The sequence below is a fragment of the Lissotriton helveticus genome, chromosome 12, assembly GCF_964261635.1.
Source record: "Lissotriton helveticus chromosome 12, aLisHel1.1, whole genome shotgun sequence".
In the NCBI taxonomy this organism is placed as follows: Eukaryota; Metazoa; Chordata; class Amphibia; order Caudata; family Salamandridae; genus Lissotriton; species Lissotriton helveticus.
Window position 1 is genome coordinate 620,234,103 of NC_136073.1, and position 18,845 is coordinate 620,252,947.

At 44.1% G+C, this 18,845-nt stretch overlaps 1 protein-coding gene across 2 annotated transcripts in view; it reads right to left on the reverse strand.

The window, feature by feature from the left end:
• The window catches only part of KIRREL1 (kirre like nephrin family adhesion molecule 1), a 459,284-nt gene that overhangs the window by 53,685 nt on the left and 386,754 nt on the right, over positions 1 to 18,845 (reverse strand). For both annotated transcript variants that reach the window (XM_078670245.1, XM_078670244.1), the window contains exon 6: positions 12,639 to 12,744. In XM_078670245.1, the coding sequence (XP_078526371.1) occupies positions 12,639 to 12,744 (106 nt within the window). The remainder of the gene's footprint in view (positions 1 to 12,638; positions 12,745 to 18,845) is intronic.

The window sequence follows — 18,845 nt, forward strand, 5'->3', positions numbered from 1 at the left end:
AAAGGTTGCCCCCATGAAAACGCCTTCACACGAGAGAGTCAAACTCCATTATTTTATTGTGGGCTGCAGGTATAAACACGCTCCCTCCTTCGGTACAAATTATCTGAGCCAAACGCGTTTCAGGCAGCACTCTGCCCTTGATCACTGGCTAAAAACAAAGTCACGGCCAGCATGCAGGGAATTCGTTATAAACTGATTGCAAAGTCCCGCCCCTGTGGGCGTTGGTCACGATGCCTTGTAGGACTTGTAGTTCCCAATCGTATTCCACAGTGGGTGCCAGCCTTGCTGTAATAAATTAATGTCTCTTACCCTCGTGGGTTACTTCCAGAAGGAGAACGGGTTGTTCCTGCCATTACTTTAGCCCACAACGAAGGATACTCTCTGTCCTCTCGGCTCCCCAGAAGTCCAGGCACCGCAGGTCCGCTTTAGGCAGAGGAGCATTTTCGCGGCTGAGCAAAGCCGCATTAATATTCTCACACAAAAGGTTGCCCCCATGAAAACGCCTTCACACGAGAGAGTCAAACTCCATTATTTTATTGTGGGCTGCAGGTATAAACACGCTCCCTCCTTCGGTACAAATTATCTGGAGCCAAACGCGTTTCAGGCAGCACTCTGCCCTTGATCACTGGCTAAAAACAAAGTCACGGCCAGCATGCAGGGAATTCGTTATAAACTGATTGCAAAGTCCCGCCCCTGTGGGCGTTGGTCACGATGCCTTGTAGGACTTGTAGTTCCCAATCGTATTCCACAGTGGGTGCCAGCCTTGCTGTAATAAATTAATGTCTCTTACCCTCGTGGGTTACTTCCAGAAGGAGAACGGGTTGTTCCTGCCATTACTTTAGCCCACAACGAAGGATACTCTCTGTCCTCTCGGCTCCCCAGAAGTCCAGGCACCGCAGGTCCGCTTTAGGCAGAGGAGCGTTTTCGCGGCTGAGCAAAGCCGCATTAATATTCTCACACAAAAGGTTGCCCCCATGAAAACGCCTTCACACGAGAGAGTCAAACTCCATTATTTTATTGTGGGCTGCAGGTATAAACACGCTCCCTCCTTCGGTACAAATTATCTGGAGCCAAACGCGTTTCAGGCAGCACTCTGCCCTTGATCACTGGCTAAAAACAAAGTCACGGCCAGCATGCAGGGAATTCGTTATAAACTGATTGCAAAGTCCCGCCCCTGTGGGCGTTGGTCACGATGCCTTGTAGGACTTGTAGTTCCCAATCGTATTCCACAGTGTGTGCCAGCCTTGCTGTAATAAAGTAATGGCAGGAACAACCCGTTCTCCTTCTGGAAGTAACCCACGAGAGTAAGAGACATTAATTTATTACAGCAAGGCTGGCACCCACTGTGGAATACAATTGGGAACTACAAGCCCTACAAGGCATCGTGACCAACGCCCACAGGGGCGGGACTTTGCAATCAGTTTATAACGAATTCCCTGCATGCTGGCCGTGACTTTGTTTTTAGCCAGTGATCAAGGGCAGAGTGCTGCCTGAAACGCGTTTGGCTCCAGATAATTTGTACCGAAGGAGGGAGCGTGTTTATACCCGCAGCCCACAATTAAATAATGGAGTTTGACTCCCTCGTGTGAAGGCGTTTTCATGGGGGCAACCTTTTGTGTGATAATATATATATATATATATATATATATATATATATATACATACATATGTATATGTATATCCCTACAGTTACCTTTGTTTTGTCTCAAACATGTCCTCAAAACCATTAGCAAGGACGTTTCGAAAAAATGCACTTGATATGTCTGGAATTATTGTAATGATCCAGTTAGATGTGGGATTTAGGAGGTTCAGTGCTTTAAATGGGCCGGTACTGGCCGGTGTGGATTACCAGCACTTTTTTATTTTGAGAGGCAGAGTACTGGCACTTCTCAAGAGAAATGTAATACTTTTAATTGGAAACAAGCAGGCACTCTGGCATAGAGTACCTGCACTTCTATTTTCCATTTCAAGCATTGAGGAGGTATGATGCCAAATCGGAGTTTCTTAAACTGCTGCTTTGTGCAAATTTAGGAATGAGAGTGTACTATCCATGGCTAGATTAAGACTATAAGTGGTACTCACAATTGAGCCTTGGCAGTCTCAAGGAAGAAAATCTGTTTTAGAAAGATAGGATACCCATGATGCCACCTTGAAAGTAAACATCCAACTAATTTATGATCAACTATTATTATATATAAAGTGCTCATATAGTTTTGTATAAATAGTCAAAATAAATTGAGCCTGCTCCAGGGACAAGCTTCCTGGCTTGATTTATGTGCTTTCTTTCACATTTAATGTTAAAGTAAAGAAAAAACAAGTAGAGTTATTGCTGATTTTACTTGATCTGAATACTCTGGAGTATATTAAAAAAATTCAAAACCGTCAACAGTGGGTCAAGCTTTTTACATGGCTATTGTCATATTTCAACCATTTGCGGTCAGTGACTAGCATACACAGCTAGAAGTGCTAGAGTGTGCTTAATTCCTAAACATTGTTTCAACACCAAAGAGATGCATTATGAGTTTAAAGAAATTTGGAAACGTCCGAGAAAAATATGCCAATTTCATTCTGTCAAAAATTTCAATCCGAGAATCTCAATTTCTTGTTACGAGGTTTGTAAATTTAATGCAAAACCAACTGCTTTGGATTTTAAAATGGATTTATGGAACATGGATTGCATAATAACCATAGGGTTATTCTTAAAAAATGTGATGGAATAGTTTAGGAACTAGGAACACTTTTATGAATATTTTGTGTGCTTGTAAATAGGCTTGGATGTCTAAATAAACTGATTTCCTTTCACTCACTGCGAGGCTTTCCGAGGTGCATGATACAATCATTTGAAACATACAAGCTTTTAATTCCAGCTCAGACAGTGTCATTTATTTCTGGGCCAAATGGGTGCCTGGGCTCTCTTTTTATGATTCGCCTGTTTATTATGCAGTGAGCATTAAACAAGCGGGTGATCCTAAGAATAGAGACCACAGTGCTGCGAGTGAAACATTAACACACACATTAAATCTGAATGCACAGGGACATAAAACTGAAGTGGCAGACGATGAACAAAACAATAAAATTGAGGGAGATTAAAGTCACAGAATAAATTGGGTTTTATGCTAGGGCATACACATTATAGGCAGTTTCATCTGTAATGTTTTGCATCGTAGATTTCCTCAGTCTTACCACTTGTGCTGCATGAACTTAGAAATTCTTGCATATGGTTTGCGGTGAGGAGAGTGGTCCCTTTTTTTTTTTTTTTAAACCAATGGGGTTTAACCAGTGTTAGAGCATGATTTTGCTCTTTCATTTGTAGGGGTGCATTATAATCATGGGTAGTTTGCACCTGCATATAATCCTTTATTGTGCTAACAGTGGGTCATTAGATCGGGTATTGTAATAACCTGAAAAGTGAAGTGTTAGCTATATATTTCAGTATAACGTGAAGAAATCAAAGTTGTAATTATATGTGGCTAGACGAAAAACTGTATGGTTCATATATGTAGCTAACGAATATTCTAGCAATTAATGTACTGATGTAATGTGTAGATTTGATCATGTTCGGTAATAACGTTAGTTTATATGTGGGCTTTACAAAATGATGTGCCATTTCTTTTGTTGGCCGATTCTTCAGGCCCGAATTGTACTTCTCTCTGAAAGCTCTCATATTAGACTCGCTAGTGAATTTTATGTGCTTGTGGAATTTGTTTTTTCTCACGTTTCTGTTGCAGGTGGAGAAATTCATCCTGGTTAGAATAATGCCTTTGTTTTAGGAGTTAGGCTTGGGGAGGAGAAGATACATTGAATGGCGATACTGATAATGAGGGACAGTGTTCTTTCTCATCGGTGAGACACAGGCGTAATGAAAATTGAGGGGGCCTCCCTGCACGGCATGCAGAGGGGCCCCCTCCAGGCTCAATCAGGAGCTCTCTGGGCAGAGTGCAGTGCCGAGGGGGCCCTCTGGAGCTTAGGGCCCCCCCCCCCGCACTGCGGGAGCTGCAGGGGCCTGTGTTACGCCCCTGCGGTTAGAGCCTGGGAATCAAGGTCATTGAGCTGAGGCCTGGGAGCATCGCTGCAGCATGGAACATTATCTGTGAAGAGGTGGGTTGCTTGGATGGGTTGATGCCACAATGTATTCTGGAACGCTACCTGAAGTTCATGTATTGAAGTTAGGGACAGAGTCCGGGGAATTCTACCTTGCTTTTAGAGGGAGAGAGAGCATCTTAGAAAACGCTCTGTAGCTTTAGGCTACTTGACCCCTTCCAACGTGAAGGGGCTTCTTACGAAGCCTTCATGTGCTGACACCTTTACAGAACTTGCCTGGGAAATGCTAAGTAGGAATGTCACGTTAGAGAGAGAGTATGGACAGACTAATGCTTTTCACGTACGAACCCCAATGAAGAGAAGTTTGGACGTCTGAGCCATTACTTTCTGTATACTGATAATGGAACTGATTATTCTGTGCATGTTGCACCATCTTAACTTCACTCGTAGGTTTGGCTTTGTATTAGTTCCAATGTATTTCTACACCCTCATCTTGAGGTGCTTGTATGTCCAATTGTTCTTGGCTTTGTAAATAATTTACTAAACTCTAATGGGAGTTTGTGATTCTTCAGAGTTATTGTTCAGTGGAATAGTAATGATTGATTGGCTAACGATTTTCCTCCCCTTCACACTATTATGCAGACAAAAAGAAACACCGGCCTAGGGTTCCAGAATAAATCTAGAACATGGAACCCTGCTCCTTCACTCGTAAACTACGCATTGAGCATCAGTGGCAATGACAAATCCTCAGAATACAGCCTGCCGTACTGACACTAAGGAACGTCACATCCATTATGGAGAGATCTGTTATCCAATAGGTGGTGGTGCAATGTGTCATCTTCAGCTAATTGATCTCATAATGTGCCTTATGGCAAACAAAGGCACTAAACAAAGAAAAGAGGTCATCTGCCACATATAACGTATCTACACAATAGAGACCATGATCTTGAGTTCTATCAAGAGGCCACTGCACGAAACCATCGCCATAACTTGAAAGAGAATATCAACTCAAAGTATTGGGGCCATTCCACAACTGCTACATGCTGACAGTGCAATTACACAAGGGAATATGAATGTGGAAAGGGCCGGTGGCAAACTATCCTCCATAGGACAGTGGAAAAGAAAAGCTAGCACACAAACATTGCCACTCACGGTTTCAAGTATTATATACTATTTCCTTTTCAAAAGCAACATCTTTATTTTTGTTTAAGAAGTTTAGAAATCCAAACAATGCATTTGGTCAAGAAAGTAATTAGTGTAGGCCAAGCGGTACACAAGAATACCTTAATCACTCTAGTCCATAGTATGTGACCATCATCCCCAAATCTTCTTGTGCTTATTGGGGTATCCTCTAGCTTTATACATCAGTTCTTCTAGAATAGCGCACCAGTTCTTTCCTTCATGCCACGTTAGTATCGAGAGTGGGTCGGATGCACTACAGGCTCTGGCAGCGTCCCATTTAGCAATTAGGGTATTCAGTCCCACCAGAGACCTTTCCCTCTGGCAAATTATTTATTATTTTAAGGACATTTGTGGTCACCCACTTCTTTGCCATTTTGAAGAACGTGCCTGTTTTTCAACAACAATGACTCTGGGACAGTCCTTGCACACAATTAGAGTGCCATAGTAACAGGTGTGTGTTGTTTAATTCTAAAGGAGTATGAAAGAGTTGGGCTTGACAGTTTATGATCGGGGAGAGGTTGCTGATCTCAAATTGTCTTGTGTTCCCAATTAGTTCTAAAAGGAGGCTTTAAGTGAGTTGATGTTGGCAAGAGAGCTGATGGTTAGTTCTTTCTAACATCCATTTGCTGCTTGATAGTTCCGGCCTGTATTGTTTTGGAATTTATATAGTGCTTTCATACCTCTTGCAAGACTAAAGCACTTTATTGAAGGTCCATGTGTTAGGTACAGTGTCATAGCCAGATTGCTTTTTGTTTATTTTTTATTTTTTAGTGGGGATTGATGATGAGTGCATTTGTATTGCTTGCCACAATGTGACTATAACACCATGCAGGAAACAAGTGTGTGTCAAAGCTTTCATAGCACTTCGGTCTGACAGAGTCAAGGACTAGCTCGAAAAGAAGGGAGTGCAGTACAGATTATTTAGTTTGGGAGCCACACATGTAAAGGGGATAAGCCTGCTTCTAAAGAAGGGTTTCAAACGTACATGCCTCATGAAGATCAAAATGCTACTGAGTGATGATGAAAGGCACTTTCCGCGGCTTGGAAGAGCGTGACACATGGCTAACTTCCACTTCTTGCCAAGCATTGAATCAACATTTGAAATAACAACTCTTTGTGGGGTGGAGATGGGCATGCTAGCAGATTGAGAAGGGTAGCTGTTGCCCAAGCTAGTTCCTAAGAGTTAGGGGTGGGTGTAATATTTTTTTTATTCCGCCAGCGGAATTGGAGGAATTTAGTAATCCCGTGTTACTCTTGTAATGCCGAATTACTCAAACTCTGCCGCTAATGGAATTAATCAGTACCTACATACTAACCAAACGAGAAGCTAACATTGCAGCCTCTTGCTCTGCAGTGACGTCACCTTTGTTTTGGCTCAACCGCCTGTTTTGCCTCTGTATTCAGGACTCATCTGGGCACTTGCTGGCACGGTGCTCAGTGGCATGCGCTTTTCTGCTACCATTGTCAGGCGATGGGACATGAAACTTCTTCAGTGGACTCTAGTTTTTCTGCTTACGGTGTTGAACTCGGTCTCCAAGTCGTACGCATCTTTCTACTCCATGGGGCTCTTTTGTATTTCACTGCCTGCTGCCAGGACAAGCCTCCGGAAGAGTGCATGTGTAGGAAGGGCTGCTGTACGCAGGATCTTTGTGGAGCTACATGCCAGTACTGTAAATGCAGTTTAGTATACCTCACGCGACTCACCTGGAGCTGCTTGTGCAATGTAAACACTGTATGTGCAGAACTGGCGCGCACTTATTGCGATTTCATGCAGCTTTTCTTGATGAAAAAAATCTTGTTTGAGGTTGCTTGGACAGCGAGTGGTGGAGACATCTTAAGGCCCTCAAAGAAGGAGGACCCTTTATCGGCGACGTTTCCACATTGACTATACCACTTTTGAGATGTATTACTTCCCACAGTACAGAATGGAAACACATGAATAAATACAAAGAGCTGTGTTTTGAGGGTGTGTTAAAGGGAATCAAGAGTGAGTATGCAATTAAAAGACACTTTTAAATAAAAGTGGCTATTATTATCTGAATGGGGGGGGGGGGCTGTGAGCTATGCAACAGTTATTTGAGCACAGGTTCCTCAGGGGTGTCATGATGGAGCAGAGGAGCAGGCTGTTTAGTTACTGAGTAAAATTAGCTTTGTCCATGCAGCCAGTGGCCTGGAATGTAAGCCCTCACCAAACATGTGAACACATTTTCTTCCAGTGATTGTTCCAGGGAAAGGCTCGAAATATCTCTCACTCCTGATTTGAAAGTGGCGGACAAGTCACCAACTTTAACCATACGTCAGCTTGAAGCAAAACTTAAACTACCCTAGTTTTTACAGAGAAACAGAGGTAAGTGGTAAACAAATATCCTTTTGTCAAGTTTTGCTTCGTCACTGACAGTGAACAACTGTTGAACTACAGACTGCTCACTACCTTTTTTTTTTACTACATTTCAAACCAGGGTTGTGTTTAAGATTATTTTTATTTGGTATTGGTTGTTTTCACTTTTGGTAGAGGGTCCGTCTATGGTTTCTTGTGGAGAGCTCACCGTTCATGTGCATCACATTTCCAGGGGTGGGCGGTATTCCGCGTAATCTCATGGAGTTTTTATTGATTTGAATTCTGTGGAGTAATCAGTGAGGTTCGTCCACCCCTACTAAGAATAAAGAGTTCTGTAGTAATGCAAAACACTCAAAATAGGTCTATGGCCTTAATGTAATGAAAAGATTGACTGTGGAGGAGCAAAGCTGCAGGGTCAAATCTAGGCTTGCAGGTAAGTTGGGCAACACTGTTCTGGCTGACTTACTTTGGTCATCTTGTAGTCACACAGGATATGTTAGGGGTTCAGAAGCTAGCTTGAACTTGGTCTCGAGGAAGCATGACCAAAGTTTTTGTTAGAGTGAGGTCTTTGTCAAGGAATATGCTAATTCATCTAGCTTCCCAATATGTACTTCCTGCTTTTCGAGTGTAGTCATTTTTGGGGATCATTACTTTCAAAGTACAAGAGCTTCTGATCACTCAGGATTTATAATCAGTTCAGATTACATTAATTCATGGTGAGCTAGAAATAGTACTGGTAGAAGGGTTAGGGATGCATTTTAGAAGCGGGTAATTTTTTTTTAATGATTTATTCCAATATGTAATTTCAGAGACAGATCTTGTGGTAAGATGTTTATACTAATATGCCATCTAAATGTACTTTTTTCGTTTTGATGAATGAGATGAAATAGGATTAGCATTATAATTAGATTGGAGAAATATTAATTGTGATATGCCCATGACCAGTTAGTAGGTAGCAACAATGATCATATGTATATTGATTGTACAATAGGATGTTTTTGTTTTGAAGATTACAGTAAGGGAAATAAATACTGTTGATTGTTGTAACAAAGGATGTCCTTATAAACTTTTTTAGAACTATTAATTGTTGTGTGTTTACTTTTTCATATAGGACTGAATTCAGCTTAGGTTCTAGGTCCTAATTTTGGATGGAGTTTTGGTGATAGTTTCATATTTTAATTACAACCTGATATTAAGCAGTTTTGTATTTTTTGTATGCTAGTGTTATGTAAAACTATTTTTTTTAATTAGGCCTACTGTGTCTTTTTACATGTTTATCTCAGCCCTGAAGAAGTCCAGCTCTGCAAGGAATGAAACACATTGGCTGTGTCCATATTTTATTCACACTTGTCAAGGGAAAAATAAAGAACAACCTTTTTGATTACAAACGAGCAGTGTTCCTTCGACATGTGACTAATAATGAACTAGTGCCGTACCTGTAACGATAGTTCTGTAGCTTGGACACTTCTAGATTCACATACTATGCATATATCACCATCTAGTGGTTGGAGTCGGAAAGTGTAACTTTTTTTTTCTCTTCTTAGGTGTTTGTACGGAACCAGGTCCATTTGGCATCGACTACCACCCCCCTTTTAAATGCCTGCCTGGAGATCTATTTGGTCGAATTGTGAAAAGGCATACTCATATATTGCTCATTCTGTGGTTGAAAAACTGAGTACCAATGATTTTGGTAAGTGCGTCCTTTTTAGGTCTCCTGGCGTTGAACCGCGCGAAAGCGCGGTCTCGCCAGAGACCTATAGTCAGCGACTCTGCTTCCCCAGGAGAGGGGACAGGAGCTGGCAGCGCGCAGGGAATTGGGCGGGCCACGCGCACGCGAACGCGCGCTCGCTGTGGCCAGCTCCTGTCTCCTCTCCTGGAAAGCTGTACCACACAGCCCCTCCCCCTTACGCATGCGCACACACCGAGACACGAGCACACCTACACACACACACGCATACAGAGAACACATCCCCGCCGCACACACACACACACAAGCGCACACACACACAAGCGCGCACCCACACACAAGCGCACCCCCCCCTCCCCCACCAACTAAGCCCCACTTAAAGGCTTTGTGGACTTCTGCAGACTCTGCGGGGCTCTCCCTTGGGCATGGGAGCCCTGCGTCACCAGCACTCAAGTGGCGGGACTGTGTTGCACACCAAAAAGAATTCTGAAGGAGGTCACGGGACGCGACGCGCTTCTGACGCAGCGTACAGGCCGGGCGGCTCTCCTCGGCGGAAGTCTGGACACCGACTCCGGTCCTGTTCACATCTCCAGCTGCCTCGGGCCGGGCGCGCCTGAGCGGGACAGGCAGAGCCGGGACCCCGTCAGCGGGCGGAAGGCTGGGCGCTCAGCAGGTGAGTTTGGTGCCAGTGCTGTGGTGCTGTCAGGCGGGGAGGAACTTTATGGCGCAGGCGGCCCGGGAAGCATCAGTGAAGTTCGGGCGGCCCCGAGCACCTCCACCTGGGCGGGGCACCGCGCTGGAGAGCTCCGCGGTGGAGCGGCTGTCATGGAGAGGGCGCCTCGGCGAGCCATTCCTGCTTTTCATTTTTGCTTCCGACTGTCCCTTACGGAAGACCTCCCCAAAGTTCACTTCATAATAGTGTCGGAAGGGGCGACCCCAGTACCCACGGCGGGGTCCCTCGAGCATACCGCAGGAACGGGTAACAGCAGCCCCGGTTACCGAAAGACACGGATAAAGGCGCTTAAGCAACCAAGTACCACAGTGGAGTTTGTTTACACCTGGGCTGTAATAGTTATTAGTTGGAATCACTGAGGCAATCAACGGTTTAAAAAAGCTGTGTCTGAAGTGCAAGCTCCCCGACGCCTTTCCACTTGGAATCAGGAGTTCTATAGCTTTTAAGAAATGCTATTTCACAAATTTAGTTTAGTTCCGTCAGTTGTACACTGCAGACATATTTGTAACCGCTAGCGTTCTATAGAAACACTTAACTTTCAGGAGCCATACTGCTATCTTTGTCCTGCTTGATGAATATACCTCGTTCTCGTATGTGCGGTCTGGCACGTTTTGGTCTCTTTGCCAGTGCTGGCTCGTGATTCAGGGTATGTGTACAAATATTTTGACACGTCTGTAGCAGACAAAAACTTTTAATTGGATAGCACACTGAACAAACTACACAGCCATATAGTATATACATTTTACTGTTCTTTTTCAGTGCAACAGCATACTCTTGCACACACTCTCACTGCTCACCAATTTAAAGTTTTCTAAAAATGTTATGCAACGCATTGTCATACACAATGCCAATAACTCAAACTTTAATGCTGGGAGACCTATCGCATTGTAAATGCTTGTTTTTTATGCATGAGAAACCCAGGAGAAACATTATATCTGTCCCCATAGGAAGAGCTTGTTTTTGTTTTTCTAATAACTTTGGCACCGTTTGATGAATCTTCACAAAAATTTCCAAAAATAATCACTCCATCACGGCTCTTTCCTGGAAAGTTTCGGGGTGAACGGTCAAGCTGGGGCCAAGAAAAATTGGGTCCTAAAACATTGTTTTACCATGTTAATTCCAGTAAGACATTTTGGGAAGTGGTAGACAAAAGAAATTGATCAATATTACACCAAATTTGTCAGCAGTCAGATCTTTAAACAAATAGCATTCTTTTTGTTATTTGGTTTAACTGTTTTTGAGAAATTAGCATTTAAATTATAGAGTAACTGGATGGTTGGTCCTGCTTGACTCCAGCAGTACCACAAATTAATGAAAATAAAGTGATTTGATTGTCAGACAGGCTCTCCCCCACTCATCATTCAATATGGCCTTCCAGGATCGATACTATCCATCACGACCAAGCAATCTGATTTGCTGGCCTTAATGTGAATACAAATACTGTGGCTGCTCTTACAGGATACGAGGACTCTGTTAATCCCATTCTGACACATCCACCTACCTCTGAAAACAAAACAAAAATTACATTTCACCAGTTCACGCCAATAATTATAACTGGCACCTCCATAATAAACTGCTTATGACCATAAACATTACAACTATCCTATGATCACTGACATCTTTGATGACATCACTGCTCACATTTCAAATTAGATTATTGATCACATCACCTTGTGAATGACGGGGATTACAGTGTTTTGGCATTTAAACATTAGTCTATTTTTAAACGTAAACTAAAATCTTATTGTCTTACCCAACTAAAATGTAACATATATATATATATATATACATATTCATGCTCAGGCTTGCACACTCCTCATAGGAAGCACTCAAACACTATCACGAGCCTCCAAGCCACAAGCTCTTTATTAGGTACGGAAGCCACCATCTCGCTGATCTCTTTCACAGCCGAACACCAGTTACGCCTGATGCGTTTCTAAGTCTTTCTTTTTCAAAGGCTGCTGATGAAACGAAGCACAGTTCGGTACTGCCTCTTAAATACACGTGATTGCGCGCACTTGATGGGCTGCTCCAAATTAGACTGAGCAGTGTGTCCTGGGAGTCGCAGTGCCAGAGAAAATGCGTTCCCTTAAAAGTGCAATAATAGTCCTGCTGACATTTCAAAGCCCGCAAATGGGCTTCCGTTCTTCATCTTTATTTTGCAATTTTTGCCCTGAGTGGCAAGGGAATGCCCAGACGTGGGTCCTGGGATCACTACACCATCAAAATCAAGCTAGCCTGGCTAATGAGGAGTGATACCCTGAAGTTGGTCCCAGGATGTTTGTTTGTCGGTACAGGGATGACTTGGCCTTACAGTTCGGATTGGACTGTTCCCATGAGGAGCAGGGTCAAGACTGATTTGCATATGGCTGGGTCCAAACTAGAATGGTGTAGTGAGCAAAATACCATGGAGCTAGTCCTAGACTGGACTGGAGGTGAATGTTTGACACTTCAAGGGTGATAATGAAGTTCTTATAAGATCACCACAGATGATAAGGAAGAATTTTATACTTGTATTTTTAAATGTTATATTTTGCGGAAAATGGCACAAGATTAATTACAGTCTACTTAAATTGGGTCACAGAAATAAACTCGCTTTGCATGGGCAGCTGTTCAAGCAAAGGTGCACAAGTTGATCAGCAGGTGGGGATCCTGACCTGTATCCTTTGATCTCCGGATTGGCTGTGGCCATGCAGGTGAAGACCACCCTCTCGCCCTCCTGTACCGTCTGCGGATGAATGGACAGAGTGACCGTTGGCGGATCTAAGACAAGTGGAAACAAGGTATTTGTTAGACAATGGTGAAAAGACAGTGAACATAGAAACGTTTCTTCCACTTCCATAGAGGAGATGCTGTCTGGACATAGTGTGGTCACAACAGGGAAACAATCGGAAAGTCAACCAGACTGCTACAAGGGAATGGATCAAAAGACAAAGAAAACTGAAAAAAATGTAGGAAGATGATAAGAATGAACGAAGACCAAAGAGAAAGCAGAAGGAAAGGGTGACAACTCGAAGATCAAAAAATTGAAAATTCATCTTTAGTCCTATTGTTGCCCATTATCTCCTTCAGTGTTTACCCACAATAATTCCAGGCACTCTCATCTGCTTTCTCTTTCTTCTCTTCCATTCTGTCCAATATGCTATCAGCTCCCACTCCCTTAATCCAAAACCTCTTAATCTCCCTGTAACTCCTTTTGTCGAAAAATTGAGAGGGAGAGCCACCAGGAATACAGGAGAGGAATAGAAATAACAAGGAATTTAGAAAACTGGGATTAAGAGGGACTGAAATAAGACAAAAATTAAAAGAGATTTCCAACAGGTCCACGGAAAACAAAACTGAAAAAAGGGCTGTAGAAATCAGTGACGTAAGAAAGATGATGATAAATATGACAACGAACATTGCATCGAGGGACACAGTTGGGGAGGAGAGCAAAAAAGATGATCTAGAGGGGTAGGGTAAATAATGTGCGCGAGAAGGCAACAAAAGGCAATAAAAGACATTTAAAGACAGACAGGAAGTAAAACTTAGTAATGCAAGAAAGAAACTAATGGTATGAAAAAAATAGGCTGAGAAACAGGGACAGTACCATCACGACAGAGAAAGAAAAATGTTTTATAATGAGGGTGAATCCAGGTAAGAAGGCAGGAGTCGAAGAGACGGGAGGAAACGAGGCATGGAGGGAACAGACGCTGCAAGAAGAGAACAGAATCAGCGAGCGCTCGACAATTTCGGCGACAATTTGTTCCAGTTTAGTTATTAGCATCGGCTTAAACACAAAATGAAACATTTCACTGTTTGGTTAGCAAAGACCACACCATGTAGACATTATGAGGCCCGGCAATAAAGGGTTAACTCCCCCAGGCCAACGGGACAACCCGCTGCCCGTTCCGCCGTACATCCAAGCAGGAAGCAGATTTCGAAGCAAAGCATCAAATCCCCCACTTTGCAATTGCAATTAACACCGCCATTACTTAACACAGCGAGAGAACAAGTGGATAATGAGTTGTAGCAGCTGACTGGCCATAAATGCAAATTCACAAGAAGGGGCTTTAATTTTATAGCAAAGAAATTAAAAATATGTGTATAGACCCCAGCACATTGTGGAAGTAAAATAACAGGGGCTGATTTACACAAGTGCCCCGGTTGCGCAGAGGGTGTTTGTGACTGCTTTGCGCGGCCCTGGGGCACTTTGGTATTACAGAAAGGGTTGCAAATACTGTAACAGATAGAACGGTCGCTCATATAGCGCCAGCGCTATCATTCGAGGGCGTGCCCTTATTTGTATGGGGGTTGGCCCCAAGCAAATGAGGGAATCTCCTTGCTTTTGTGCCAGCTCCGTATTTGTGACGTGGGCGCAGAGGCAAACATTCCTTTAGAAGGTGCATTGAAAGTGCGCCAAAAAAGGTGGAGCACTTTTAGTGGACCTTTTACATGCAGCACTCTGAAGGGATCAAGGGGGGTCCCATGAACTCCCCGGTACCCCTTGCAGGCGGGTGCAGTCACTCACTGCATCCACCTGCAAGGGGATCTCTAATCCCTTTTAACCGCATGCGTGCGGCGCATTTTCCCGCTGTGCGCGGAGTTTTTGAAAAACCCGCGGTTCATGACAAGCTCAGCTCGTCATGAGCGTACGAGCTGAGCTCGTCATCAGCGTCGAAGGGGTTAAAAGTTTGTGAGGGTTGCCGCTAGCGCAGAGAAACACAGAGCAGCTTTAAAACAGATGCTCCGTATTTCTCTTGAATGCGGGCAGTGCATTCCTCCTGGTAGGGAGTACTTTCCATGTTTGCACCCAGTGCACCTGGTTTGAGGTGCGTTGTAGCACAAACGTGGACAGTGTGCCCTATCTGTAATATGGGCCATGGTTGGTAAACTCTTTCTTTTTACGCTGTGCAACCGGCAAATAGAGTTTAGTTCTTTTAAGTGCTTAGTAGTGTGTTGTCCATTAAAATTGCATTTTTTCCCCCCAAGACTTCTATGACATTACACTTTTAGTGAGAAATGTGGCTTATTTCCCTCTCGCATGACTTTTTCAATATAACGGCATCCATGCAAAAAAACTAAAAGTCACACAAAATATTGACAGGAGACTGGTTTGAGCAGTAAATATATCTTTATGAGATATTTTCAAGGCCAAACAAGACATTTGTGAGTGAAAATTATTCAAAAGTGTGCAATAGGAAATTCTATTACACTAAACTCAGGAATTTTCTACCAGTGTAATTTAAACTTTCCTCAGGCCTCTGAAAGTAGAACGGCAAACCAGCAAACCAGAGGCACAGTTCATAGTTTAAAAAGTCTGATCTCTGTTTCTAGTCTGATTTAGGATTATGGGCCATGTATGTATTTGTTATAACGTTCATCTTTTGCAACATCATTATATCAAGTGTTTGGACTCATTAGCACATGACAATGCATCATGGTCCTTGAAGTATAGCAAATATACTGGGTTTAAATCCTGTTACATACTGTACTTGTTTTGGAACTCTTCAAAGGAACTAGCACAGCTGGTCTAAAATAGGGAAGGCTAATAATTCAGCTCAGCCGGCACAGTTCGTGGAGTTTTGCCCACTCCCATATTCCGCTTGAAATACTGAGTTCGGGCCAATTCCGCCAAACAGCCACGTAGCAGAGTTTTTTCTGAAGTTGTTGAGCATGAATTTGTGTTGCCTAGTTCAATTTTTGAGTGCTAAAACGCCTTCCGGCGAGATTTCTCAATGTGGACGGCTGAGGCAAGTCGCAACCGTTCACATTGAGAAAGCTGCAGCTCACACAGAAAACGGACTCGCGTGGCAGAAAGAAGCAGCACTCTCTAACAGACCACGTGGGCCTTTCGAGCTCATTTTACAGCGCGGAACAAGCTCCCGGGACTAAAAATCAACGTGAGCAATGAAACACGCCAAATTTCGCCTGCTTGCTTACCTCCTTGGAATCTCGCTGAATTTTGATGCAACTCTGTGGATTTCCACAGAGTGAAACTCCACAAGTTCCACCCAGCCTTAGTCTAAAAACAGTTCAAACTAAAAATTAGGTAAAAAAAAAACACAAATCACCCTAAACAGAAGGCTAGCCGTATAACTGGAAGTGTAGAGGCATTTGGGGGTTCACACACTATAACCAATATTGGTTGCATTGCAACTCCTAGATACCCAAAGGCCTAGCTAGACCGTGCAGAAAATGCAGGGATCTAAGTTTAGCCAGAGTGGAGTTTCACATCTGTCGTAGTCCCCCATCTATGACAGCATTATATGACAAAGTGTTGGTCATCGTTCCAAACTGAGTGAGACAATGGAACTACAAAAGTATGCTGCTAAATATTCGACTTTTACATGTAGTAATTGGTAGACGTTGGCCATGCTTTACGCCTTCTTGTGGACATGGTCCTAAAACATGCTTTGATGATCACAACCATTGAGCCACACTTCCCCAAGGTACTTGAGGCAGGTTGACCACATCTGCATTTGCTTGAGGGAAATGGGAACAGATTGAGCGGGGAGTCAGACGAGAAAGTGTAGCGCACACACTCAGGTTAGGGCGGAGGAGGGATGTCTCTGTGTATGTGCGCCTGTATGTAAAACGTGTTAATGCAAACCACAGTGATTTTGAAAATTGAGATTCTAGGGAATTTTAATTCCATTAAATGTTAACAAATATTGGGATTGGAAACATAACTGGGCCACACCTTCGCACAAATGTTTACCTCAGAGTAGACATCAGACAGGTATAAACCACCTATGCACCTCTTTCGTCTCACAAGCGCTAGACGGTTACTTAGTTGAGCTCTAGCTTGGACAGACACCCAAACAGTCAAGAGTCATACACCAGCCCATGTCTCCTTTGAGAAAGACACATGGCTGCTGAACACTTATGAATGAAAACGGCTACTGAAACCTTAGCACAACAATTAAAAAGTATGGTCTGTCATTGACAAATTCGCTCCATTAAAACAGCTTCAAAACAATATCCAAACTAGAAATTAAAATGCTTTGTGTAATTGTGACCTGCAGCTGAAGAAACAAAGTGAGCACTTCAGAAAGAACAGGTATGAACATAAAAAGCCACACGACTGGAAGAAAAGTAAAAACTAACCTCAGGGTAGAAATAGCTGACCTCCATCGAGGATTAATGGCATGCCTGTGTGTCGGACTGCGCACTTGATAGTGTCTGACACTATTAACCACAATGTGTTGACATATGGTGACATAGGACACCGGCATAAACAATGCTTGAACATAAAGATGGTCAATCGACATAAAATGTAAAGATCGGAGACACCAGCATGTTTATGGCCTTGTCATAATAATATTTTTGAATCGTTTTTAGGTTTCGACCTGGCAAAAAGCTGCGCAAGCAGAGTTTCGCGCAAGGCGAAATCTTTAGTTTAGAGTATGTGGCTTGGGAATCCGCCCTCTGTTCCATTGGCTAGCTCCATAAATGGAGGCTAGCCATTGGAACAGACATCTGTCCGCCACGGCTGGAGCAGATTCGTGGGCGTTCCCGCGATTTTTACTCATCCCACCCCTTTTCCTACGTCATGCGGCGGTGGGCGGTTTTTTTTTTTTTTTTAAGGTTTGTTTTGTTCATTCCAGGACGACCGCCGCCGGAAGAAGTCCAGGTGAGTGCCCGTTCCCGTCCCCCCCTCCCGCTGACCGTGTGCCGTTCCCCCCCCTCCCGCTGACCGTGTGCCGTTCCCGCCCCTCCCTCCCGGTGACCGTGTGCCATTCCCGCCCCCCCCCTTCCGCTGTCCGTGCCTTTCCTGCCCCCCTGTGCACTTTACGGAAGAGTCTGACAGCGGGTCTCCTCGGCACAGCACGGCGCTCTCTTCTCCCACAAAATGGCCTTACTTGCATCGCATGCTTCACCAAGGATCCGCATTTCGGGGTTAATACTATACCTAGAGGGTTCTTATTGATTCGCTGCCATGGCGATCCCACGCTGTTTACTAGATGCCGCCGAGTTAAGCTCTGCTGACTGGATTGCTGCCGTGTTCCTGCCCCGTCAGAGAACATGAGCTGGCTTAGTAAGGCTGACCTGCATTATTCATGCGTGTGCCGTGCTCCCCTCGCTCAAATCTCGCTGAGTTAAAGGGCTCGTTGGACACCCGTCCGAGGGGTTTTCCCACCCGCAGACTTCTTGCCAATGTTTACCATCTGCCCGCTCGTTATTTACCTGCGACCTTCCTGAGTTGCGCGAGAGGACGGTTTGTGCACGGAGCTCCACGCTCTCTTGGAGGACGGGCACCGGTGTCGCACACCTGGGGTGGCGCGCGGAGCTCTGCCGTGCAGGTGTGTGCTGCGGAGACCTGCCCAGCCTACGTGAGATGTGCGCGAGGTTTGGGGCGCACGGCGGTGAGAGCGATGGAGTCCCACTGCGCGTCCTGGAGTTCCAGAGTGCTCAGTGGCCTGTGGCCTTCGGGCCAAGAGGAGGACGTGTGTGAAGTGGAGACTCTGGTGCCTCTGCCAGACCCCTATCCCTTCGCCTGGGAGTTGAACGATAAAAACGTAATCATTGTGAACACGTCGATTGCGCACGTGAGCCACACGCAAAATGGACATTTACTGAAAGTTGTCTCGCAAATCTCCTTGCCTACCCCTCCTTACTCCGTAAGTACCAAAGGATTGCACTTTTTGAGAGCCTGTTAGGGTCATTGAAGCAAAATTAAGGAGTGTCTTCATCATCCGCTCTTAAAATTAATTACTTGAGCTTTCTGTGGCTCATAAATGATATTGGTATGTAAAAAAATGAATATACTTTACTTACTGCTGCTTTGGACACACAGCTCATAGTTTTAACAGGATATGAATACAGCATTTCCCAATGGTTCTGCGTGTTACTGTAGTCCCCAGTCAGGATTGATGCCTGCC